The 26,393-nt window shown below is 37.4% G+C and overlaps 1 protein-coding gene across 2 annotated transcripts in view; it reads left to right on the top strand.

Moving 5' to 3' along the window:
* SNTG2 (syntrophin gamma 2) overlaps nucleotides 1-26,393 on the top strand; it is a 229,866-nt gene that overhangs the window by 181,154 nt on the left and 22,319 nt on the right. For both annotated transcript variants that reach the window (XM_087702793.1, XM_087702792.1), the window contains exons 12-14: nucleotides 292-408; nucleotides 18,868-18,939; nucleotides 24,657-24,866. In XM_087702793.1, the coding sequence (XP_087558919.1) occupies nucleotides 292-408; nucleotides 18,868-18,939; nucleotides 24,657-24,866 (399 nt within the window). The remainder of the gene's footprint in view (nucleotides 1-291; nucleotides 409-18,867; nucleotides 18,940-24,656; nucleotides 24,867-26,393) is intronic.

Genomic DNA, 26,393 nt, shown 5'->3' with positions numbered 1-26,393 from the left:
CTGTAGCTACAACATATATTTCTGCTCCCAAATTTGTCTTGCTGTTCTGTGTTGTTCAGTTCCCCATAATTGTAGGACAATGCACATTCCTTAAAATTGGGGTAATTTCTTTTCTATAATGCCTACAATAACTTTAAGGTGCTGGTTCTGGGTTAAATGATCAGAACTTATGGACAACGCATATAGATCTATGCATGAAAATCATTCACTAGATGCTCTACAGGAATCGTTTTATTTTACCCCTGGCACAATAAATTGAAATTAATTTGTAAACGTTTTTGTCCACTGAAGGTGATACATATGGGGTGGGTGAATGAGAGGCTCCAGGGAGAAGATTCCCCCCAGCTGTACACATTCAAGTTCCTGGCACTGAAAGGCTCATCGTTCTATATTTTCAGCACGCCTCCGGTAAGCAGCTATTTTTTTTTAAGTGTGACTGTTATTGTCTTTGTCAGCTAGAAGGCTCCACTTCACTTACCATTGGATGATGAAGCAAACTGTAATTTAGTAAAGAACATTCACAATAACTCCTTCAGACACTTTTAATCCTTCCCTCTCATGCATAAAACATTGAGATCAATGAGGACTGGATGATTGCATAGGACATTTGTTTATTTTGCACCTCAGTTTGAAGCTCCGGTGGCTAGATCCTCAGACCAACTAAAGAGTCACCAACCAATTCCATTAAACTGGAATTTGAGGCAGATATGCCAGCTTCAAAGTTAGAAGATATATATTTTTTTAATAAGCAGGTTTTCGTACCTTTTCCTCATGAATTGCTTTGCATCTTGACAAATTCTCAAAAATACTATTAGGAAATAGAGTTGTATGTAAATCTTGCATAGATTTAAGGGACAGAACCATTTAAACAACAAGGTTCATGAAAGCTATGGCATGTTTTTTTTAAAACACAATTTCCTAAAAAAAAAATACAGACGCATGACTCCCACCTGACTCCCCCCCCCCCCACTCAATCATGGACCCATCCACATCTTTAGGCACTATGCATCCTTGCTCTCTGGCCCCCAAACTATCAGGGGCTAATGACAATGAAAAGTTGTCAGCCCTGGTTTACAGAAAGGAAAGACAAGCTAAAATGATGAGTAAAAATATGATGAGCTGGAGTAGCCCTAGTTCATTATACTTTTTAACCTAATAAATGTGTAGGGAAATATTAGACAGAAATATTTGTTACTAAGAATGTTAGGAAATGGTTGTTTGATAGATGTAATCAAAAGAAGTCTAACTCCCACACTTAAGAAATCAACATTTTTGTATAAATAAGCAAATCATGCAAGCCATTAAATGATAAAACTAAGCTTATTCTATTATGTTTGATAATACAAAGAAGAAGCAGAAGAAGAAGGAGAATAAAGCAGAATTAGATAGATAGATAGATAGATAGATAGATAGATAGATAGATAGATAGATAGAAAGATAGATAGATAGATAGATAGAAAGATAGAAAGATAGAAAGATAGAAAGATAGAAAGATAGAAAGATAGAAAGATAGAAAGATAGAAAGAAAGATTATTATTCTTTGAATCTGTGAAGAGGAAACAGAGTCTGTTATAATGGCTGCATTTGTGGAAGAGTTGGAGACCGTACTGTTAAAAAACATGATGTAAATCTAAGGAAGAACTGGTTATACATTGCAAATTAGGTAGATATTTAGTACGCTTTCACTGCATACCAGAGCTAGACTCTAAAAGAGCAAAGTAAAATACAAAGCTGCTTTAACAATCCAAAAAAGTTTCTTTACAGTTTATAGACCTTGATTTTGTACAGAGCTAGAAAACACATAAAGCCTATAATTTTGGAAATTTCTGAAAATTTCCAAAAGTAGACTGAAAAATACAAGAACAAGAACCTTATCCATTTCTAGCATAAAAAAGAAAGCAAATAATATGATAATAGGATTGTGGATAACTTCACTTCTGCTGGCCAAATGTGACAACTTTTTTATTTGTTATATTGGTTTCCATTACATACAAACAAAACTAGAATCTTAGTTTGTATTCATAATATATTTTGAAGTGTAAGTGAACAGGAAGGAAAGCAAAGTTTTGGAGGAAAATCACATTTCAATTTCTAAAACAACACATTTTTTGTAATTAAGGTTATGGTAACAGTATATTTTCTTATATTTTTAAATAAAAAGCATAAAATAAAATAGGATGTTGAATAAAGTGGGGTGGAGGATTATTCCACAATTTAGGAAAGGGTGTTTCCCTATATAAAAGGCATCCCCTTTTGTACCCGTTATCCCATGCAATTTGAGGATTTATCAGCAGGTGGCAGCACGTAGCTGTGGTTGCCTGATCTCTGAAGCTAAGCATGGTCAACCCTGTGTAATACTTGGAAGGGGGGCAGTTGGGAAATTCCAAGACTATGAGTTGGACTGGGTAATTTTAAAAAAAAGAAACAACTCCTATCTGAAAGAAAACAAGCGCAAATCACCTTTGTACGGTTGTAAGGAAGGCTACACAATGTGTAATCACCAGGAGTGGAGGTCTAAGTCCATTTCTTACACTGTAAGAAACACAAGGATGTATTAAGCACAAGATAAATGCTCTAGGTAGGTTATAACTGGGTTAGGAGTGCATTTGACTTATGCCGTCTATGTCAAATAAGAAGCAAATTCCATTGAAATGAACGGGGCTTATAAAGGTTCCACACAGGTTAATGAAGCAGAAAAGTGCAAAATATATTTCTAGAATAGGTTTTTGTTATTAATGTATATATTTATGTAAATAATAATCAACTAAATTGTTCAATTGAGTCATTATTCAAAATGCAAAGGTAACCAAATTATTTAAAGGATAAGATAAGCAATATATGTAAGAAAAGCAACAATTACAGCAACACAACCCACATTTTCTTCTGGTGCCTATAATTCATTTAGCTGTTAAGCAGGGACACTAAGGAGGTAAACAGTTTTTGCCAATTGATCTTGCTGGGGATGAATTGGAGATTTTCCATCCTGTCCTACGGCAGAATGAACATTATCAGGAACAGTCACCCAGCATACATGTTTTGCAAGAAAAATAAACAAAACACTAAATTCAGTCTCAAAAATATGTGAGGTTACTAAAACTCTTAACCACTTTTACTACTGTTGCATATTTTACAAAAAAAATGTTTAAAATGCACTCTAGTATTTCCAGCAACAGATGAAAAAGTTCATATTTTGATATCCCCCCTCCCCCAAATCAAATAACTGCAAGGAAAACATTCAGAGAATACAGAATAGATAATTCAAGTGCTAGGAACCAAAAAGAATGTAGAGATAGCTAGGTGTTCTTTTTTTAACATTTTTAAAATGAAATTTCCTGTTTATATATTGAAATTATAAGTTTCGATCCAGGAGTATGTTTCTATAACATCTTTAGGAAGATTTAGCCAGGGCATTTTTTATACATACATTTTCACAATTTGTCTTCACCAAACACTTGCTATGTTTTGCAGACATCTGACAAGATCCACTGATATATTGCTAACTAATTAAAAGGTAGGAGAATGTGCTGTTCAAGGCATTATAATTACAGTTATCCTGCAGAGCCTTCAAATCCTGTGTGTGTGTGTGAGAGAGGGGGGGGGGGGCTTAAGAAGGAAATCTGAACTATGAGCTTCCACTTGGCAAGATTAAAGCCTGAAGAGAAAACCTTACAGCTCTTACAGTATGGATTTTAATCTAAGGCTTCAGTTCACTGAAGAAACAACTGTTTTTCTATATATTGATCACAACTCAGCAGTCTTTCTTTTTTGGTACAACTTCATATCACAGCAGTGACGTACAAATCAGCATTTAGGCTGCTAAAGGCTCCTTTTGTGCTGTAAGGCCTGTGACGGAGGAAGCTTTTCTTCTGTGGTGGCTGAAGCTCTTCGTGCTTCCTGTGGGATGCTAGAATCCCAGGACAACAGTCATAAATAGTAGAGATGATAAATTAAATATTGGAATATTTTTTTCCTCCAGAAATCATATTATTCATAAACAGTTAATGTAATGCCGGATGTAGAGTCTGCCTATATGGGAGGGTACTTATAAATAAGTTCAGCAAATAGGATGAGTCAGTCAACATTTTAAAGAATAAACTGTGAAGAGAAAACAGTCAGAACCGTTCAGTATCCAATATCTACTGGGGCACTAAAAGGAGAACCATTTTTCAATATTTAATATAGTCACTGAAAAAATAAATTCACCCGGTATCTTATTTTTAGTGTGTAACCAGCATAGCTACAGCCGCAATAGAAAGATTTTGACCTCTTGAGCACAATTACACACTTTATTGCTTTCTGAATTCATGGTTCATAGTTCTTTCTCCATTGTTAGCAGTCTGTAGAGACAATGAAAATACCATGAAGGCCAAAATTTGAGGCCCAAGACTGAAAGCTGACAGAAGGAGTCTTCACTGGAATTTTTCATGGCTTTCAAAATATTTATTCATTTTGCAGTGACCTTCTCTTAGTCATGCCATTATAGTAGATTGTATCAGAATAGCTTGACCAAAGAGTGAATCACTGTTTTAAATGAAAAGGGAAAAAAAGGGGATTAAAATCAGCAATTTAGTTCTACACTCTATCAGATTGAATATTTACTTTTTAGTGAATATAAAAGATTGCACCTTTCAAGTTTCTATTATATGTGCTTTCTCTTTACTAAGCAAGCATTAACATGGTAATAGAATTCCTAAAGCATTTGTTTTATGATCAGAAATATACAACCTGCTTCTAACTAATAAGGCTGTTGTGCTACAATAATTGAAAACATACTTTATTATATATAAATGTGTGTATGTGTATATACTATATATATGTATGTATGTGTGTGTGTGTATATATATATAGTATTTGTGCTATATATATATATATATATATATATATATATATATATATATATATATATATATATATATATATATATATATATATATATATATTTGTTATATTTATGCTGATAAATAAATAAAGGGAGACTAGTATAGATCTATTTCAAGCTATTTAGCTCTCATCAGCTAGCCATACCCAAGTTTTTTTTGGGAATCGAACCTGTGCTCCATTGCCTCCCAGGCAGGGAGTTAACTATTTGAGCTACAGAGAATGACTCCTTTATCAGCCAGCCAGGCTATATATATAGGTCTCTAGTTATTCGGGTTTTCTCCCGCATAATATATATATATATATGATTTTCACAGGTGTAGACGTATGCTGGTCTTGTTGTATTCGGGTCTTTTCCCGTGTAAGATTGAGATTGTCTTGGCAACAATTCGGCAGGGTCTCACTCGCCATCTTCAGGCTGGTGTTTTTGGCTTAAAGAGTTGTCAGAGCTGCCGTCTTTCTATAAATCTTGGTGTGGGTGCGTGGCTGGCTTTGTTTCAGTAAGTGGAATGATTGGTTATGTGGTTGTATCATGATTGGTACCAAGACAATCTCAATTGCCAAGATTGCCAATCTTTGCTAAGACAATCTCAATCTTACACGGGAAAAGACCTGAATAGATCAGTGTGTGTGTGTGTGTGTGTGTGTGTGTTGTGTGTGTGTGTGTGTACACCCACAAAAATCTCAGAAAACATATATGAATACAGCATTCTCAAATAAGCCATCTCCCACCTCAAACAATGTTATGCCATATCAATGCAACCACACTCCTTTTCAGTGATGTCCATTTACATATTGAACTACCAGAGGATTCCAGTGTCTGTAAGGATGAAGATTTATTCAAAGAGAGTATAGAAGAGAGTTAAGTGAGCATTGACAATAGTGATGTGAAGGTGAGTTGTCCTGTGGCGAGATGGCCACAGTAAGATGGCTGCAGTGAGTTGTCCTAACAGCCCCTGACCATGATTAAGAACTTCTCAAGTCCATATTTTCATCAGGCCCTTAGATTTTATAGGGTAGGCAAATAGAAAATACCACTATGAACTTCTTCTGATATTCTTAGCTGCTGAAGATGGTAAATAATAAAAACAATTGAAGCAGGAAACCCACAAATACCATTTCAGACAAACGGTCGTCCAGGCTCTTTTTATAAAAACCTCCAGTAATGAAATACCCACAACTTCTGAAGGCAGCCCATTCCACAGAATATGTGCTCTGACTCTCAGAAAATGTCTCCTTTTTTCTAGGTAGGGCTTCTCTTTGATTAATTCCCATCCATTGCTTCTAGTCCGGCCTTCAGATGCATTAGAAAATAGTGGCGGCCCCTCAAGTATTGGAAGATTGCTATCTTGTCATCCAATTCCTGCAACTGTTCTTCCTATGTTTTAGCACCCAGTCCCTAATCATCTTTGTTGCTCCTCTCTGTCTCAACCAGAACTGGTTGCAATATTCCTAGTGTGATCTTAGCAGAGTACTGTAAAGTGGTGCTAACACTTCACCTGATCTTGATTCAGTCCCTCTATATTAATGCAGCTTAGGTGTCTGTTGGCTTTTTTTGGCAGCTGCAGCTCACTCTTGGATCCGTTTCTGTCCATGGGGGATTCTGGGAAGTGGAAGGCAGGCAGAGGAGAAAGGCTTGAGCTGGGCTGGGTGGGCAGCCTCCACGTGAAGTATTCCATGCTGCATCCTGCAAATGATATCCGTGCTCTCAAATATCAAAGGAGGGGAAACCTCTTCTCATATACAGATATTTTTTTTAAGACTGAGTTTTATTTTTAAAAAGAATTATTTCTGTGGAATGGTTTGATATCTCTAATAAATATTAAAGGGGCTCTTCTTGCGAGATTAGCGTGTTCAAGAATTCAGAATTACAGGGACAAAGCAGAAACTCAGCCCTGACAGATGTGATGGGCTAAACCAGTCGGTCTATTATTTAAGAACTGCACGAAGATTTCACTAAAAACAGTCAACAGAAAAGAAAGACTTTGATCATAATGGAAACTTTCAAACAAAATTGACGTATCAGAAAGGTTTAATCAATTTCCTTGGGTTGCAGTCTTGGTTAGATGCTTTAGTCCCTTATCCCCCCAAAATCTGTTCTTTTAAGAGTGAGCTCACAGAAGCTGCCATAACATTGATATAAATTACTTTTGTAGAGTATGATCAAAAGGTTATGTTAATTTTTCCTTTGTGAAAGGAGTAGTGCTTCCTCTAGATTGTATAAACAAAATCAGTAATGGTGCACCATTTCTCAAAGACTATGGAAACCAAACGATATATTTCTAATTAGGAGCACTTATGATTCTTTCTGCAGATATATGCATACATATTGATACATGCTTATGCATCCGTGCATTTATAAATGCATGCTTTCAACTGTTTAAATAGAACTAACAGTGTCTGAACTCAGTTTCAGGCCCCAACGTGAAAATACTAGCTATGAGAAAAAGAGACCAGTTATTCTTTTCACTGAAATTGTGGTCCTGCACAGGCCAAGGTCTGAAGTAACTGTCTTCAGACGCAATCTGAGAAAATAACAGGCAACATTGTGGGTAGCTGAGAGACTCTGTGTTCTGAGATTCAGAAATAATATAGCATAGCACACTTGTACACCCAAATATTTACTTATATCATGCTTTCCTCCTATTATCCCCACAACAACAAGGTCTAAGGTCAGTTGGACTGAGAGAAAGTGACTGGCCCAAATTCACCCAGCTGATTTTTGTGGTTGAAGTGAGACTTGAACTCACGGTCTCCCACTTTCTAGCCTTAACCACGACACCAAAGTCTCTCTCTTTATATTCTTCTAATCAGATCGCAGTCAATAACCCTGCCCTCTGTGAAGTAACTTTCAGTCTTTGGATCACTTTGGCTTCAATTCTGATCTCATGCTCATGTTACACACAGATCCTCCTAGTAGGGAATTAATGGTGTGAAACAGAGTAAAACAAGGCTGGAAGTAATAAAATTCAAAGGCTTTTTAAAGCAAAAGTGAGTACAAATGTTGAGGCAAAACATGACTTTTCTGGAAGATCTTTTGAAGCTGAGGTGCTACTAATTAGGCAGCGTTAAGGAAAGCTCTTCATCAAATATATTGCTATGCTTTCAAAATTACTTTCAGAGAAGGAATAAAATAGAGACATGTTGGAAAGACTGGTGGAGACACCATCCATAGAATAGTGGGTGGATTTTACGTTCTTAGTTAAAAAGCATAAACCCATAACTTCAGGACTGAACTTCAGTTGGGAAGCCAAAGTTTGGGACCTCTTCATACATAGATATAAATGTATTTGCTTCTAATAAGGCAAAGAAATTGCATGAAGAAAGGTTATTTTTTATTATTCAATGATTTCCTTTACCTCTAGAATATGACATTGTATCAGTGGCTGGACTAAGAGCAGCATCAAGGCCCTGGTAATAGTAGTACAAGAACCTAAATATCAGGTTTATGGAAGTAGGGCATCTACCACACTAGACTGGATGCAAGATGCAGATTATGCAGAAAGGCTTCAGAGACATCCAAGACGTAACACTTACACGAGTGTAAGATCCAAGCAGGAACAGCGTACTATGAACAGCACAACCAAAGAGCTGACATTGTATACAGGAACACACGCACAGTGTATGGGCTACATGGGAGATTCCACAGAAGATTACTAAGAACAAGAAGACTAAGATCCTTTGGGACTTCCAGATCCAGCCAATCAGCCAGACATTCTGGTAGGAGCAAGGACCAGAAGACAGCAGTCGTGAAAGCAACATAAGGTGACAGTAACGGAAGGATGGAGGATGAGAATAAGGGCCTGAAGGAGAAGCAGGAGAGGACGTGGAAAATAAAGGCCAAAGTGGTCCCAGGGGTGGCAGAAGCAGTTGGGGCGATGACTCCGAAACCAGAAAAATGACTCCAACACCTCCCAAGAGCAACCTCAGAGCTCTCGGTCCAGAAGAGCGCATGGTTAGGAAGAGGTGAAATACTTTGCGGAACCCTCAAACTCCCAGGCCTCTGGTAGAGATATCGAGAGGCATCGAATCCTGACCATTTACCTGGTCCTGTGTGCTGCTTATTGAATGTTGGCTGCCGGAGGGCACGTGTTCTAGACCGCTTCCTTTCTTTCAAGGCTTTTGGTTGCACTTTTCAAATGGCGCATGTGTGAGTTTTATCATTTTGTCTGTTGGTGGCTGACGTGTCAGAATGCCTCAGGAACTCACAGAAATCAGGAACTAACTAGCATTTTAGATTTGGTTTGCTCTAAAATGTGACACTTTCCTACTTGAAATAATTTTGAATTTGTCAGTGGGTAGAGAGATTGACAAATTTTCATCATGTCTTCTAATGGCCAGTTGTTATTCAGGGATGTATCTTATCAATCTAGTAATTAATAGTATAATATCAAAAATGGTGGTTTTTGGCAGGGAAGGAAGCAGTGATTTTAAAATTTCTATAAAACAAGACAGGTGGAATATTTTCCTTATCTCCCTTTTTCTCAAATAAAAAGGAACTAGCTGAAGGCAACTGCGTGTCTTTAAATTTTGAACAGGTGGTTGAATTAAAGGGATCCAAGTTCACTTAAAGGAATCATGAAGACTTCTAAGGCAAAGATGCTCTCCTTGCTGACCTTCAGTGTCAAATGTGGAGTTTTGCTACAATGAAGGGAATTGAAACAGTCCAAAGTCATTTCATATATTAGATCATAGGAACATCAAGAGTTTCCTCAGCACAGACCATCCGAGCTGAACTCAGATTGCCCATTGAGGTGCCCATTAGAGGCCCACTCTTTTATTCGGTTTCATTACTGGGTCAGGTTAACTCAAATAATTGGAGATACGTTTTCTCCTATTTGCTTACAAGAGCAGATGGTTTAAAAAAACCTTGACAAGTCCTAGCTGCATAATTTTCTCCAAACGGACCCTGCCAGATGGCTCTAAGGTGCAGGGCTTTCACTGAACCTATTGTTAATATATAGTTTCAGTCGAAGTATATTAGATGCTAAAGGACAGGTGTACATAGAAGTTATGGTGGTTATGAAAGCAATGAAATGGCTAGCTAGAATTAAATGCAATAGAAGGGACTATTTGCAGCTCAGGATTGAACCGTGGGGGCCTCGGTGCTCTCTGAGCTTGGTTATTTTCTTGCAGACAATTCATGTACACACCACTTGTGTACAAAGATAAAGAAAACCCCACTCCCTTCTAGCACTGATGATGGTGGGTAGTGGATACTTGGGTATTGAAACATCTGCAAGATAACATCGAAGCTCAGAGAGCACCAAGGGCCTCCCAAGAATTAAATCCCAATTTCAAGAAGAAAAGTATTTGTCCTTTCAATAAAGATCATATCATCTTTTGACTCATGTCTGATTTGAGCAAATGTGTAAAGAGGCAGATTCCCACTCATCCCATTGCAAGATAGAGGTCTGAATTTGCAGACCAGGTGAGATAAAACATCGGCTGCATCAGCCACCAGAATCCTGGTTGTAAGCTAAATATAGGGATGGTTAATTATTTTTGTTCCTTGATGATGTGAGGAATTGAAATGTTTAAAATAAATTTAATTTCCTCTTAAAGGAAACACAACTTGTTTGTGGCACAATGGGTTGATTTCTTTGCAGTTAGGGCAGCCGAGTTCAAGGGAAAAGGGAATCTGCCCAACATGCCAATTACATAATCCCGAATGTCGTAAGAATTTGATTTGGAGCAAGTTGTTCTTCTATTTAGTTGACTGGTTTAAAGAATGAAGTCATAGCTTAAAATGCTTGAGACCTACATGTTAATGTTTATAATGTATAAGTTTTAGAACATTTAATAATATTTTGTTTTAAAATACAGTATATATGAATGTATATATGAATGTATTTAAAATATATGAATGTGTTGTTACCCTATTATTTAGGAAACGATTTGCTTGCTGGCCAGTCTTCCATTGGCTTCTCCTGTGTCCTGGCTGTTGCAGTCCTTGTACTGTTCACGATAGAGGACCACAAAAGTGGTCCTTTTCTGGTTCTTTCCAAGGGTGGTTTTCTTTTGGGGGGTTTCATTGGTTCGTCTGCAACAGTGTCCAGTGCAAAAGCATTTTAATAGTCCATTGGTTGTTTCAAAGAAGTTTTTGATATATAGGAAAGTTATCATTTTAATAGGTTTTGATGGCTGCGTTACGAAAGGTTGTGTGCTAATAAAGTTCCATCAGTATCGATTGCATTGGAAAAGGCGACTTTGGGGCGCTGCGGTTTGACTGAACAATGTTCTTATGCGGCTCCCCTTGTCTTGCTTTGGTAGTGAAGCTCTTGGTTACCATGGGTTATTTTTCAATATATTTGGGTTTGTTACCTGCCCTTGTTTTCCTCTGCTGATGACGATATCAGGGAGCTGCGGGTTCTTGTCTTCTTCTCTTGTGAATTTTATTCCTATGAAGGAAACCCCCCCCCCCGACACACACACACACACACAAAGAGGGAAACAGCTAGAAATGAATTAGAGTAGGCAGCTGTGGATGGTACCTCGGCTACTCCAGGCCCAGATCTAACTTGGAAGCCAGAATCCAAGGTTTTTTTGAGGTTTTGAGGTTTTATTTGCATTTGTAGGCCGCCCTTTTCCCTGAGGGGACTCAGGGCGGCTCACAGAAAACCAGGGAGGGGGGAATACAACATTGAGACAACAACATATAGTAAAATAGTAAACAACATGCATACATCATTCGGGCGGGGTAGCGATTCTTATCCCCAGGCCTGACGGGCGAGCCAGTTCTTCAAGGCTATGCGGAAGGCTTGGACGGTGGAGAGGGTACGAATCTCCACGGGGAGCTCGTTCCAAAGGGTCGGGGCTACTGCTGAGAAGGGTCGAACTAGGAAGGAAGCTTCCCTCTCATCTGCGCAATGGTGATATAAACTTCAGCTGTTGCTGTAGGTCGGGGATGTCAAACTCAATTCCATTGAGGGCCGCAGGTGGCCGGGGTGGACGTGGCCAGATAAATGTCATTTGTGTCAAGGGCACCTGTGGTGGCCAAGTGCCGACTTCCCTCAGCCCCTCCCTCGCTTTCATTATCATCTTCCTTCCTTTTCTTCTTTTTCCTTCCCTCCTCATTCTCCTTTCTTCTTCCTTCCTCTCTTTCCTTCTTTTTCTTTGTCTTTGTCCCTTTCTCTTTTCCTGCCCCTTCTTGCATGCTCAAATGCTAAAGGGGAAACATTTGGCCTTTTGGTTTGGTTTGCTAGCCCTCTGCCAGGGAAAACGGAGTTGGTGGGCCCGCACAAGGCTCCCCTGGCCCTGTTTTTGGCTGCAATGGCCTCCTCCAGCCCTCTGCCGGTAAAGATGCGCGGCCCCCAAGCTCTGTTTTCCCTGGCAGAGAGACCCACGGGCCAGTCCTTGACTCTTTTCCAGGGGGCCCCATTGGCCAGATCTAAACACACACCCCCCCATGTGCCTTGACGTCCCTGCTGTGGGTGATATTTCCACCTACCCTTCCTATTGAGTATTTCTTTAATTATTCCAATTTATAAATTAGGAGATGAATCATCACAGTATGTTTGGTGATTTGATTGTTGCCGAGGCACATCAGTTCACTCGCAACAAAAAACTATTGTAACAACCATTTGCAACTAATTCATGCCATGTGCAAAATTACCTTTCAGTTCAGAATTAAACAATATAAGTAACCAAAATAAGCACCTTTATTAAACTCCCTGACTAGCAACGTTTACAATTTGACTCTAAACTCTCGTATGTTTATTCAGAACTACGTCCCGCGTGAATCCAATAAAATGTTAACGTTAAGCTTTCAGTTTGGCATAAGCTTATCTGTAAATGAAACCATTGGAACTCAAGAGTGCCTCTGCGTAAGTGGGTGGCAGGATAGCATTCAAAGTCTTTTAGGAATGCAATTTTCACATTATTTTCTTTACACTTGATTCATGTTCTGACTGTGATGCAAATGTAATTAAAAATTCAGATGCGTAAAGTTGTAAATCTGTAATTTGCTCAGACTAAATTGGCAAAAGGTGTTTAAGCAATGAAGTTGGCTGATGATAAACAGCAACCTAATGTTTCCTCCTTTGACTTTTTCTCAAAACCAGTGGGGAAATTAAATTAATTCCTCTGGTTGCAGGTTTAACAATTCTAATGAGCTGCCTTTAAAAATCAATTTATATATTTATATCAGCTTTGAAAAAATATTATTGCTAATTTCAGATAGTGCTTTCTTCTACAGCTTTAATGTAACCTTGCTTATGTTTTGAATTGTTCACCCATCAATCAACCTACTAAAATGGAATGTCACTTGTATATTAATTATAAAAGCTCACAGGTTTAGTAATATAAGTTTCTGTTCTGTTCTTTTGTAAGAAGTTAAAATTATGGTATTTCTTATAAATGGGACTGAACAGGGCCCTATAGGATTAAACAACTTTTCAAGAATTAAGTAGATATAGTCTTTGCAATTATTTTGCAACCATGATTGCTCAAGAGGCTAATTAGGGTTTGAAAATTAAGTTTTATGCTTTTGTCTTGTTGCCAGTAAAAGTCTTCCATACTATTGACCTCTAGACTCTGTCGTGTTAAATAAAACAGCGAATTGAGAATGTTCTCAATAAGCTATTACCAGGCATTTCCCACTTCTAATTCATTTTAATTATGTTTACTTTTAGAAGATTTTAAATTTGATAGTAATGGAAAAACTCTGGGAGGTTTGTTTTATAGTCAAGTCTCACTGGTTTGCAAATAATACATTAACAAGGTAAAGAATACGGCGTTCAAGCCCCTTGAAATAAGGATATTAAGAATATCTTAAAAATTGTATAATATAATAATTTGTAAATTATTTTGCAGAGATGATATGAGGAAATTATTCATTTTCCTAGAGCTCTACCAGTGTTATATGTCAGAAACGCTTACTTAAAAATCTTCAAAAGGCTCATTAAATACTTCCAAGCAGCCAAAAAGCCTTTTAAGGCAAGGTATAATTAATAAGAAACATCCTTGAAACTGAACACTTGATTCTGACGATTAAAGAGATTTGGGGAAATCTGGTGGACCAATCTGGATTATTAATACTGTTTGATAGAACATTCTATGGGGTGAAAGAAGAAAAATTAAATAAGATTTAAAAATTTGGATAATTTTAAGGGTGCTAATTGGAAATTTTTAAGCACTATAAATTTTGGGGATTTTGAGGAAAAATCTCAGGACTGAGTAAATTTTACTAATATTGGTGTTTCTGGGCAATTGGAATATTGAAATCTTGATGAAATATCGAGTAACTTTAAGCGTATTAAATTATTACAAAATATTTCAACGGGAGAGCAAATACAGTTCATAAAGTGTTTTTTTTTGTATATGTTTTATTAGCAGTTTTCCTTTAACAACCAACGTATTTTGTGTAATGACTGGGTCAATACATTTTTTACACAGTGCTAACAGTAATAATACAATTACATATACATAATTTTTAACAACCGAAATGGCTGTTTCCCGGCAAGCAGTTGTCAGCTGCAAATAGCCGGACTGCTGCTATTTTCCAGCCGTTCCCGCCGTGACGTCAACCAGAGGCCCATAAAGAAATATTATTGATCTTTTAATGCATTCAGGAAGAAAAGACGAGGAATCATGGAGAGATGGTGGAACTGAGGCAGGATACAGATGTGAGACTAGAAAACCCCCAGCATATGATAATAAAAGATGAACAAAAAACTCAGAAAAAATAGGAGAAATAAGAAGGAGCTGAGGAAATAATAGAGGAGATAAATAAAAAATGATACAAGCTGATAAAGATATGGAAGAGATAGTAATAATTCTTAAAACAGAACAGACAGATTACTCTTAAGAGCTCAAAATATAAAAGAGAATAAAGAGAAAGATCTCCCAAAAGTGGTGAAAAAAACTATGGATAGGTATTCTAGAGATCCAACAGCAAGAGATAGGGGTTGAGGCTGATGAAATATTTAGTTTAAATAAACATGATGTAAGGGAGATACAAGATCCCAAGGAAGAAACATGAAAGATTTACCAAAAAGTCAATAAGAGTTGAAATTCTAAAAAGGGCAAGAGATGATGGATTGATATATAATACTTCTTGGCTATTTTATTAATAGTTAGAAAAAAGATAGAAAGTAGAAATTTGGAAATAATATTATGTATACTGATATATAATAGAATATATCATAGCTACAATGTATACACAAAGTTGAAAGATTATGATTCTGTCTATTATTATCATTAGTATTGTGTATAAAGTATATTGACCCAGACAATACACCAGTGGTTCCCAAAGTGGGCGGTACCGCTCCCTGGGTCAGTGGGATGACTTAGGGAGGCGATAAGAGGCAAGGGGGGTGGCAGAGGAGTGCTGGAGGTGACCCCCTCACAGGGCACAATTCTGCCTGGGGCTCTGTTGGCCGCCAGTCAGCTGAGCACTTCCGGCAGGGGTGAAATTCAGTCTAACATCCCAAAGACAGGAAGGATTTTTTGCTCGCCCGCTCGCTCAGGAGGCATACAAGCATGCCAGACTAGGGGGGGTAAAGGGGGGGCAGAGAAAGAAGAGAAGAGCCTTTTACCTGCATTTCTCCTCTGATATGACTCTGCGTGTGCTGTGCATGGAGAAGAGATGCGGGACTGAACGAGGCTGTCCTTGGATCTGCATTTCAGGGATTGGGAATTGGCGCTGCATTACTCAGCGAGTCCGATGTCACTGCACAAGAGCGCTCGCCTGCCTGCCTCTCTCTCGCTTTTATAAATGGCTTTACTTCCGACTCCCTTTCTGGAGCTGCACTGTGAGCCGCCTCCGGGGGGATTGTACCTGTGCAATGGAGCCACACACCCCCAATCCCTCTTGCACCCGCTCCATACGGATGCGCCACTCTCACCTGCCTCTACCTCTCCCACCTTAGAAATGCAACATGGGTAAACATGTGGCGGAGGGGAAGAGAGAGAGGCTAGCCCTCCTCTGCCCCCTCGCTCCATTCGTAGAGGTGGCCTTAAAAAGCGAGGAGCGGGAGGAAGGGCACTTGGGGTGGTTTCTCAAAGTTTGAGTTGCAAAGTAATCTCATTGAAGGTTGAAAAATAGGGGAGATTGTGGAAGAGGGATAAGCATCTCCAACATATACTGTTTTTAAAAAAAGTAAATAAAAATTACTCTCAAATGGAGTCAAAACTGCAGGTTTTTTTTTTTTAATAAAGTGCCCTTCCTATCTTGATATTTATGCACAGTGAGACCTTTGTCACAGATAAACCTGGATAATGGCATCACTCTTATGTTGTGTGAGTATAAATGAGCTGCAAGGCTTGTATTTTGCCCTAGTATCATCTACAGCTCCATAAGTACTACTAGACGAGGGTTTTGACCAGCTGCTGGGCACCCATATATTGAGGAATACGGAAAGCCTGATCACGTGGGGCAGTCGAATGAGCATTTCTGAAATGGCAGATACCTCAGAACAAAGTTCTTCTTCCTTCTCTACCCCCCCCCCACCCTGTTATTTTGGAGAAACAAAAGGCAGCCGTGTGTGTGTGTGTGAATGATCAGGCATGTACTGTATTACGCAGAGTTTACTGAACAGTGAAGTAGTTACTAAATTTTACTGAGTTTACTAATTTACTACTTACTAAGGTTCTTGATTAATGACTATCAGACTATCAGAAAACCTGGTATCACTGGATCATGTTCAACAATTTTGTTGAATTAACATTAACTAAAAAGGTTTTTAAATTGGATTTTGAATAAATTGTTACAGTTTTGAATTTTACTGTTACTATCTTCCTTCTGTCGTGCAAACCACCCAGTCACATGACCCCACCAAGCCACGCCCACAGAACCGGTAGTAAAAGAAATTGAATTCCACCATTGGGTGGGGGGGCACTGAGGATCAGTTTGTAGCACCAAGGGGGCGGTGGACTGAAAAGGTTTGGGGACCACTGCAATACACAGTTCACTAAGCACTTACGAAAGTTAAAGAAAAAATTATAAAAGAATCATTTTAAAAAAATTAAAAAAGAAACACTGAAAGTATTTGCATTTGGACACATAAACTATAATTCTGAAATCAGAAATGGAGATTTATTGCTTTATTTATCCCATTGTATTCAGAAGAGCTTATTCTCTAGTGTTCCAGATTTGGAGGCTTACATTTTCCTAGTTTCTTGTTGACTAGAAATACACAGACACACACACATACACACACAGAGAGAGACAAAGGCAAACCCACAAACATTATTGCATAGTGCCTTGTATAGAATTCTGTAGCTTGGAAGAGATTGACAGACTTCAGGGGGCAAAAAATTGCATACACTGTCAATTTTACTTTTTGTTCTCCACTGTATTATGAATGTTTTCTCACTTGAGATCTTATCAACGGTGTGAATGTTGACCATAATAACTAATACAAATTTCATTGTCATTCATATTTTGTAGTCCTGTTTTTATAATACTTAGAATATGTTTTAGCCTTGATCATCTTTAAATGAGTATGCAAATAAAAATGATCCTAAATGTACTAGGTGGCATATTCTTTAAATCTTTATTGCCTAGATATAAAAAAGAAAATTAATATAAGTTACCCAAAACTGAGAGTGAAAAACATTTTCTACCAATCTATAATTCAATGCAGCAAAAACGGATCAACTTGAAGGAATGACATACAAGGACTCTTCCTGCTTTCATCGGGATGGCAAAATCTGAACTGCAGCCCAACTCTTTAGGGTCATACGTGCAGCATTGGAATACATGTATGAAAGGCTTAGGTTGCAATAATGCAAACCCAGTGTGACCCACCCTCAACCCCTCCCCCGCCAGATGCCCCTGAATTGAAGGCCTTCCATGACTTTCCCCCAAATTAGATTATAGAAATCATTTTGGCTTCAGTTATTTGATAGTGGCTCATTCTACATTAAAAAAAACCTCTAATAATAACAGCACTGGAGCAACGAAACTAATTATCTTTTGGCTGTTGTAACCACGATGAAAGAAATTGAAATCTGAATAAATATGGTATTATCAGAAACACAGCACATATTCAACAAAAATACAGGGCTTATGGAATGAAACTAGTATAAAACTATGACACAAGATTGAGGCAGTGCTAGAAATGTCTATAAGAATTAAAGAAGGCAGCTACTTTATCAATGCCTTGATTGCTCAAAATGTTTAATATACTATGGGCATATGGAGAGTATCCTGAAATATATTTCTCTATTTTCTGTTAGTTACGTAGCATATGCTGAATCTTTCCCTCTCTGTTGCTGTTTTTCCAGAAAATAATCTGTGGAACCATATTGCTATCCCAGTGTTAAAGCAAACGCAGCTAGTTCAGTTTAGGATCTTATACTTGAAAGTTTTCTTGGCAACTCAAACAGTTTTACAAAAAAAAATGGGATATATGCGTAAATAATACATAAGGCCCAGATTTTCCACTTTATCTCTATATTTGTGTCCTTCCCATATTATGATGGAATACCATTAATATTACCCCAAGATTAAATAATATGTATGGGATTATATAGCCACAGATTCCCTGATTCTTTTTAAAACAAAAAAAGTACAGTACATGTGGAAGGGTTGTTTTGTTTTTAATTTATAGATTAATATTTTTTTTTAAAAAAAGAAGGAATGAAAAAGTGAACAAACAAGTGAAAGTAGAAAAAGAATAATTACACAGAGATATAATACAGTATCAGTGAGTGCACAAACGGATCGTTGAGATTGTACATATAGTGCTCAGTATATATTGATGCAAAAATAGTCATTAAAAAACAAAACATGAAGAATTTGAATTTCTAGCTAAGTGCCAAAATCTCCATTATTTGTCATTTAAAAAGAAAAAAAACTATTAAAACTTTCAAAAGACTAGTTTCTAACTTCATGTTGATCACTTTGAAAGAAGTGCACAACCTTCAGCTAAATGTAAAGTTTAACAATTTTTCAAAGAAATGAAAAACTAAATAATAGCAGGATAATTTTTGTTCAGCAAAAAAAGTATGAAACTGTAATAACATTTTCTTTTGGCTGTACAGGTAAGCACATTAGACTGGATACGAGCTGAAAAAACCTATAACCTCTGTGAGGTTCTATTTAAAATTCACAAGGTAGGTAAGTTATGAATAACAAAATATTCTATATAAAAGATTATGTTAATTATTTACTGAATCAGACCTAGTCAGAATAAATTTAGCCAATAGCAACAGTGAATTATTATGGTTTTGTATAATGCAAAAGTGACATTGCCCTTTCCTATTGCTTTCATCTGGTGCTTTCGTCCTCAGCTCTCTCCTAGAAAAATGTTTCATGCAAAATTTCTCACTGTTGATGATATTTCCAGGGAAAATGGTCTCATGTAGACTGAAGAAGGGACAATAGTTGCTAATCAGAATAAACAGGATAAATTTACCAGTAAAAAAGACAGAAATTTTCTGAATTGCCTCATTGGTAACTCATGTGATAATATGAGTTATGGAAGAGCCGAGGTGGCGCAGTGGTTAAATGCAGCACTGCAGGCTACTTCAGCTGACTGCAGTTTTGCAGTTCAGCTGTTCAAATCTCACCGGCTCAGGGTTGACTCAGCCTTCCATCCTTCCGAGGTGGGTAAAATGAGGACCCGGATTGTTGTTGGGGGCGATATGATGACTCTGTAAACCGTTTAAAGAGGGCTGGAAGCCCTATGAAGCGGTATATAAGTCTAACTGCTATTGCTATTGCTATATTGCTGATTTAACCATTGCATGGTCTATGGATTGCTTTGGATTTTATGTTCCATGGTCATATCTGCTTTTTATTTTAATTTAGATTCTTATTTTGTTGAAATTATGCATATATATATAATGTGTTACCATTAAAAACAAACCTAGAGTAGGAATCTTTTTGCCACAATACTTAAATTAACTTCATAAAGAGATATGTGAAAACGCCAGGCTGATAAGGAATGGGGGGAAATTAGGAATGTGTAAAATGTTTCAAGTCTGAAATGCTTTAAATGCATAATTCTCCAATTTGATTTCAAAACTGCTATTTCTGATCTCACTAAAAGTGAAAACTAATGAAAATAGAATTTTAAGCTCAAAACACTTTTTTAAAAAGCTCAAACTTTCCTGGAAAGTTCATAAGAATATCAGGATTCTTATGATAAAGCCACAACAGCTTTTACAATTGGAACATGGCATTTTGAACTGGAACATTTCAAATAAAGTGTTTTGAACAGCATTAAAATATTACAAAATCCACACTGCGGCAACAAATTTATGCAATAATTGCAAACGCTTTTCATCAAGCATTGTTTTGAAAACTCCAGAAAAAAAGGAGGAAAATCAATAATTATTTTGTCCTTCTTTGGATGGATGTAACTTAATAATATTACAACTAATATCACCTAGCTTGCATGACAGACTTTTAAAATAAATTATCTAAGGGTGTAAAACAGTTAATATCAACAATACTGTCAGCACCTCTTCATTGGATAATCAGGAAAGAAAACCATGAGACTCCATTGATAGAAATCAAGTGTACTTTTATTAGTTATAAATGATCAGAAGCGTAGCAAAGCGAAGTCTGATTATTTAGGCGCGAAAGCAAATGATATATAGAATAACACATTCCCCTCCCCTTGGCATCCCAGTCACAGTCCAATCATAATTCTCCCAAGTGTCAGGTGCGAGATAACTTCGAAAGGCATCACCCAGACGGAATGTCGATGTCGTTGGCCTTGGCGGGAAACCTCCTCCGCATGCGCAGTAAGACAGGCAGCAGAAACTCCAGAATCTTCCTCCAGCACAACAATCAGCCCCCTCCCAAATACCATGCCCCCCCCTCCCCGTTTCAATGGCAGCCGAAGCAGCAGCAAAGCAGAGGCTGACAAATACATCTGCTCCTCCATTCTGTTCTTTTTTCTGGATTTCTTTAACAGCCTGATGAAAACCTCCTGGAAACTTAAAAAAATACAAACATTTTGTAACTGTTTGCTGACCTTTTAGATTTTAAATTTATAAAGGGATGAATGAAAATTAAACTTTATACCTGGGTGTATTAACAATTCCTCTTCTGAGCTGCTTCCTCATGAATGCTTCAGAGGCCGTTAGATGAGTTGACCTCTTTGAAAAACATACATAATTTTCCATATTGTTTCATGCTTCCTGACTTACTTACTTATGACTGGCTTACTTGTTTTGGCAAAGTTAATTTTAATAACAACCCAGTAAAAGCAAATTCTAACACTGAATGTTATTTTGGTGAGTGAAGAAAAAGATGGAAATAAATTGCTCAGGATTCAGTACTTTGTGTTTCTGACATTTTAATAAATGAATACTGAATGTCAGTCTTCATGAATACATTACCTGAAGTACAAAAGCGTCAGTGTGCAACTCTAGCCTCTGTTCTGTTAACATTTCAGTATAAATGATAATAAAGGAAACTTAGAGCAAATCAATTAAGTTGGGGTAAATGTGGTTTTCAAGAAAGATTCAGGTTTCTCCATTACAAATTCAAAGGTTCCATTTACTCTTTTAAGCGGTTTTTTGTTCTGAGTGAGAAGCTGATGTGTCCTCCACAGACCAACGTTTGATTGAATTCCTGGGGGACCCTGAATATCTCCAACTACCCCCCCCCCCATCTCTTTGCAGGCAATTGTAGAGGCTCTCTGGCTGTAGAATTTCTCATTGGCATATATTGGTTCAACAATATATAGTATGGTTTCCCATTTCTCTACCAGTCATGAATTTGCAGTGCACTAAACCTCTGAGAATCTCCTCCCCATAATTCTCCTGCTCACTGCTAAAGGTGAAGGGTCCTTGAAGTGTTGGTTGACTCCTGGTGTCTTCATGGACACATTCAAACAGCTTTCTAGGCAACAGTACAAAAATTGTTTGGATGGCTTTTTTCTGAGATTTTATTTTCACTTCTTAGTCTAGCTGACATCCCTGTTAGTCTTGAATCCAGTTATTACTAGTTTTTAACTCAGCCAGCTAATGGCACCTATTCTACTAAACCCACTGATGGTTTATCTTTATTAAATTGGCATGTCTTATCATTATTACCTTCATATGAATATATCATGGCTAATGGTTCTTTTCCCTGTCCCATGACTCTCTCCCCAAATAATAATTTGAAGCCCTCCTATGTACAAAGTAGAATGTATTCTGATCCTTTATATTTAATATAATATAGTATGTAATTCAGAAACATATATAAGGGGATCAGTACATCTGCAGAATCAACAACACTGCAAATATATCTTTCCAAATATATTCTAGTCACTAAGTATCTTGAGGGAGAAATTATGGCCTATGGCCACCTAAATTTTGCTGAATTTATTAATTTGAGTGGCCCCAATGCAGTCAGTGGTGATGAATGCTGCAAACATTCATTGTTAGCAACATTTCCAGACTAATAGATTCTTTACTGCATCATAACTTTACTAGTGTCTTAAAACCAGTGAATAGTAAAAGTTATTTCTGCTACTGGGGTTTGGTGCTCATTATCATATATTGTTAAGCATCATTCTGACAATCTTTATCATTAAGTGTCATCAAGATTGGTCAACTTGTAATATTTATTTCATTTCTATTTATAATGTTTCATAAATCCCTCTTTTTCACCATTCCTAAGGCCTTAACTTAGCGTGCACATGTTTCATGAAACGGGGCCTGGAAGTAGGAATGAGTCTCTTTTCTGTCCTGTTTCCAAAAGCAGGGCACTTTAAAACTGAAGAAGTGAAAATACTGGAAATATAGCTTGAAATAATTTGGAAGTTGATTTGTTTTAGAAATCAAACCTAGTGTTTCAAGTTGGATAAAATCCTGTCATAACAAGTGAAAAGTTCCAAGTGTGAGTTCATTTTCAAAATCACTTCACCTCTACAAGTACATAAACAGCATCTAATTTTAAAAAATGTTAAGACTGGGATGTAGAAAATGAACAATTTCTCCTCCAACTTGGCAAGGACCTTACTTACTTTTTCTCAGTGCCAAGCCAGAGACTGAATCTGAATCTGAGCTGGTGAAATGTGGATTGAACAATATTAGCCTAAAGAGAGGCATAAACTCTCTAGAAAAATTATGACATGGTGGTCATAGATTGTACTGAACTCTCAGTTCTAATTTTTCACATATAATTTCATTTATGATATTTGCAATTAATAAATTGAAAACTTTTCCATATAGGAAGTGAAGAGCATAAATATTCATAACACTTGGCTTTTATTTATTCATTTAGAAGTGGCATAATATATATCAGCACTGAACAACAGTTCTCTCTTTTTATATGCATATACTAATACCGAGATGAACTAAATCTGTTTTTTTTTCTTATTGATATCTCATATTTTAGGCTTTTTCAGTTAAAAGGATAAATAGTGGAAGTAATTCCACTAACTAATAGTTTTTCATTAATAGTAAATTTTCCCAGCAATTCTGCTGTATTACCTGATTATGAACATGTTTAAACTAAGTAATCTGTAATAGTAATTACAACTAATTAAGACCTCGGCTTGCTTGATTTACATGATTTATGTGGGTGGTTTCTTAAAAAGGATACTTTTTATTAAAATCAATCAGCATGAAGATTTTGTTTACTCCAAGCAACAGTGTTAATGCAAACACATATGAGTGTTAATATACAGTACTTTCCATGTTATTAATTGTCTTGCTATTTGTCATTTTAGCATCATAAATTAGATGTTCATTCTAATTAAGCAATATTTATCACCTCTGAATTAGCAGCATGTAGCATTCATCCCGTTTGAGAAACGGGCTGCAGTTTTTTCCGTCTTACTTAGCATTCCTTCCATCCCATCCGGACTCCATTCATTTCAATTGGACAGTGAGGTTCCATCGAGAGTCTCTTTGCTTAGATTAAAATCAACTGCTTTTTAGTCGTAGAAATGGTGGAAATTGTAAGCTGTTTTGCACAGGAATATTTTAAGGTTGCTTTCTGTGCGGCTTTAAAAAAAATAGTACTAGTCTGAAAGGAGAAACTTCAAGGCTATAAAAACATACTCAAGACTTCTCCATTTTCTACAAGATCTTCAGAATTATTTTTAAGAGGCTGGTACTCAGTTTTCCTTATGCTCCGACTGCTACTTTCAAGCTAAGCAGAAAAGGCTCCAGCAAGGAAGGCTTCAGTGGTGTATTTCAGACATGTGTAGATTTAATGTGGCCCTTAGGCTAAAGGTTATTCCCTTTTCCACTTCAAATAAATAAAGTAGATCTCCTGGATCAAGAATATATTGTTGCATCAGGATTAATATATTGTTTCATTTTCCAATGAAGATTTAAATCCATGCTTTTCCCAATCTACAATTTCAGTATTGTGTGCAGAAAATGAAAGTGAGTCAAAACCCACTAACCAAATATATTGATTATAAATGTATCATTTGGAGACATGTGCGTAAGGGTCTCAACCTGCCTGCTGTTGAAATGAGAACGGCCTAGAAGGGTGGGATTCTCTTCTGGGCCCTTCGTCTTCCTCTGCATGAAACGTTACAGCAGGAGAAATTTATTTGTTAATCTGATGTGCTTCGGTCTAGTCAACATATGACATTCTGATGTTGATGCGTGTTATTTATGAATCTTAGCATGTGATTGGTAAACAGATAGGGAGACTCGGATTGATTACTGAAAATTCCTGCTTTGGAAAAAAAAATTAAAGAGGCTGGGGAACAAGAGAGCCACTATGGTTTCTCAATTTAACAATGTGAAATATCAGGATTATTCTGATGCAAAAAGGCTGAGACTCAAACACCCGTGACTGATTTCTACAGGATCAAATTATTCTCATTCTACTTTAGATGAAATATCTTCAAAAATATATCTTTCAGCTCTGGCTCAATAATGACTGTTGGCTGCAAGCAAATTTATATTTGGGTATTCACCAAGACTACGAGCTTGAAGACCAGCGGCCGTATTGTTTCAGTGTGGTGGTTGGACATGGCAAGAGCCATTACTTCAATGTGGAGCAAGGGAGTGAGCTGGCCATATGGGAGAAGTCATTTCAAAGAGCAATCTTTTTGGAAGTCCAGAGAACAGGGGTAAGTGATGGAAAAAACACATCTGCCACTTGAATAAATGTAAACATGTATTTTGTGTATGTTCCGTATTTAAATTTTATATGAACCTAAATGACAAGGATGGGATTGTTCAAACTGAGTGTTTAATAAGCTGGTGGCTGCAGTGCCTCGGAGAGAAAGTCCACTCAGAGATTGGTAACAAGAGCAGAGAAGATTATAGGAAGCCGATTCCCCTTATTCAGGATCCTGCTTGTAAGGGCTCTGTGCTTAGAGCTCAAAGTATTGTTAGAGAACCCCACAGACCCACACGCCCACGGTCTGTTTCCGTTGCTCCACTCTGGGAGGAGGTTTCGAAGTATCTATAGCAGGACTACCAGATTAGAAGAGCCGAGGTGGCGCAGTGGTTAGAGTGCAGTACTGCAGGCCGCTTCAGCTGACTGTTATCTGCAGTTTGGCGGTTCAAATCTCACCGGCTCAGGGTTGACTCAGCCTTCCATCCTTCCGAGGTGGGTGAAATGAGGACCCGGATTGTTGTTGGGGGCAATATGCTGACTCTGTAAACCGCTTAGAGAGGGCTGAAAGCCCTATGAAGCGGTATATAAGTCTAACTGCTATTGATATTGCTATAGATTCTGTAATAGCTTTGTTCCCAATGCCATCCGTCTGGAAAACTTGCCAAGTTTTGTTTTTCTCGCCATGTACATGTATACATCTGAACTAGACTGTTGTTTCTCCGTGTCGTATACTGTATTTTTCTCTCCATAAGATGCACCTGGGTTTAGAGGAGGAAAACAAGATGAAAAAATTCAGGCTGATAGGTGTCCTCTGATGTGCCAGCTCTGCCTATTGACTCCTGCACTGCAAAGAAGAGAGCGAAAAGGCAGGCAATGACAAAGACAGAAAAGGTTCAGTACTGTACAAGGACCCCACCGCTGTGGCTGGCTGCTATTCACCAAAGACGCACAGACATCTCCACCCACTTTTTCTTTGGGGGGGGGGGAGTGTGTTTTATGGAGCGAAAAATGCAGAAATATATGTAGGTATTTGTATTTATTTATTTTGTCATGTTTCTGTAGTGTATATTGTAGATGGTGACCCTTTGAGAGCTGTCTGCAACAAAATTTAATTTTAATGTATGCCCATTAGTGAACATTCAAAGTGACAATAAAGTTATTCCAAGTCTAAAAAAAAGTTGTGATATCATGTGACCACCTTTAAGCTCTCTATAGTTGAGGAAAGTACTAGTATCACAATTGCAGCATATTATAAAATTTGATACTGACAAATGAATTACCCAATAGATGCTCCTGTTGATACAAGATATCTGTCAATAGAACGAGAGAAGTTTTTCAATTATTTTCCCTTCCCTCTGCCGTCTTCTAGAGATTATCAAAGAAACTGACTCTTCTTCAAACAGATGTTGCAGAGGAATGGGTGTGCCTTCCAAATGTTTTTAGAAAACTATTTGCAAGTAGACAAAATATTACATTAAAATATAAATACTAAGAACATAAGTAAAAGAATACTGAGAGTCAATTTAGTGTAATG

This window comes from Thamnophis sirtalis, unplaced genomic scaffold (assembly GCF_051295495.1).
Source record: "Thamnophis sirtalis isolate CommonGarterSnake01/CBP01778 unplaced genomic scaffold, rThaSir2_p1.2 scaffold_16, whole genome shotgun sequence".
NCBI classification, from domain to species: Eukaryota; Metazoa; Chordata; class Lepidosauria; order Squamata; family Natricidae; genus Thamnophis; species Thamnophis sirtalis.
The sequence above is the reverse complement of the archived record's forward strand: the minus strand, read 5'-3'. Positions and strand labels throughout refer to the sequence as shown.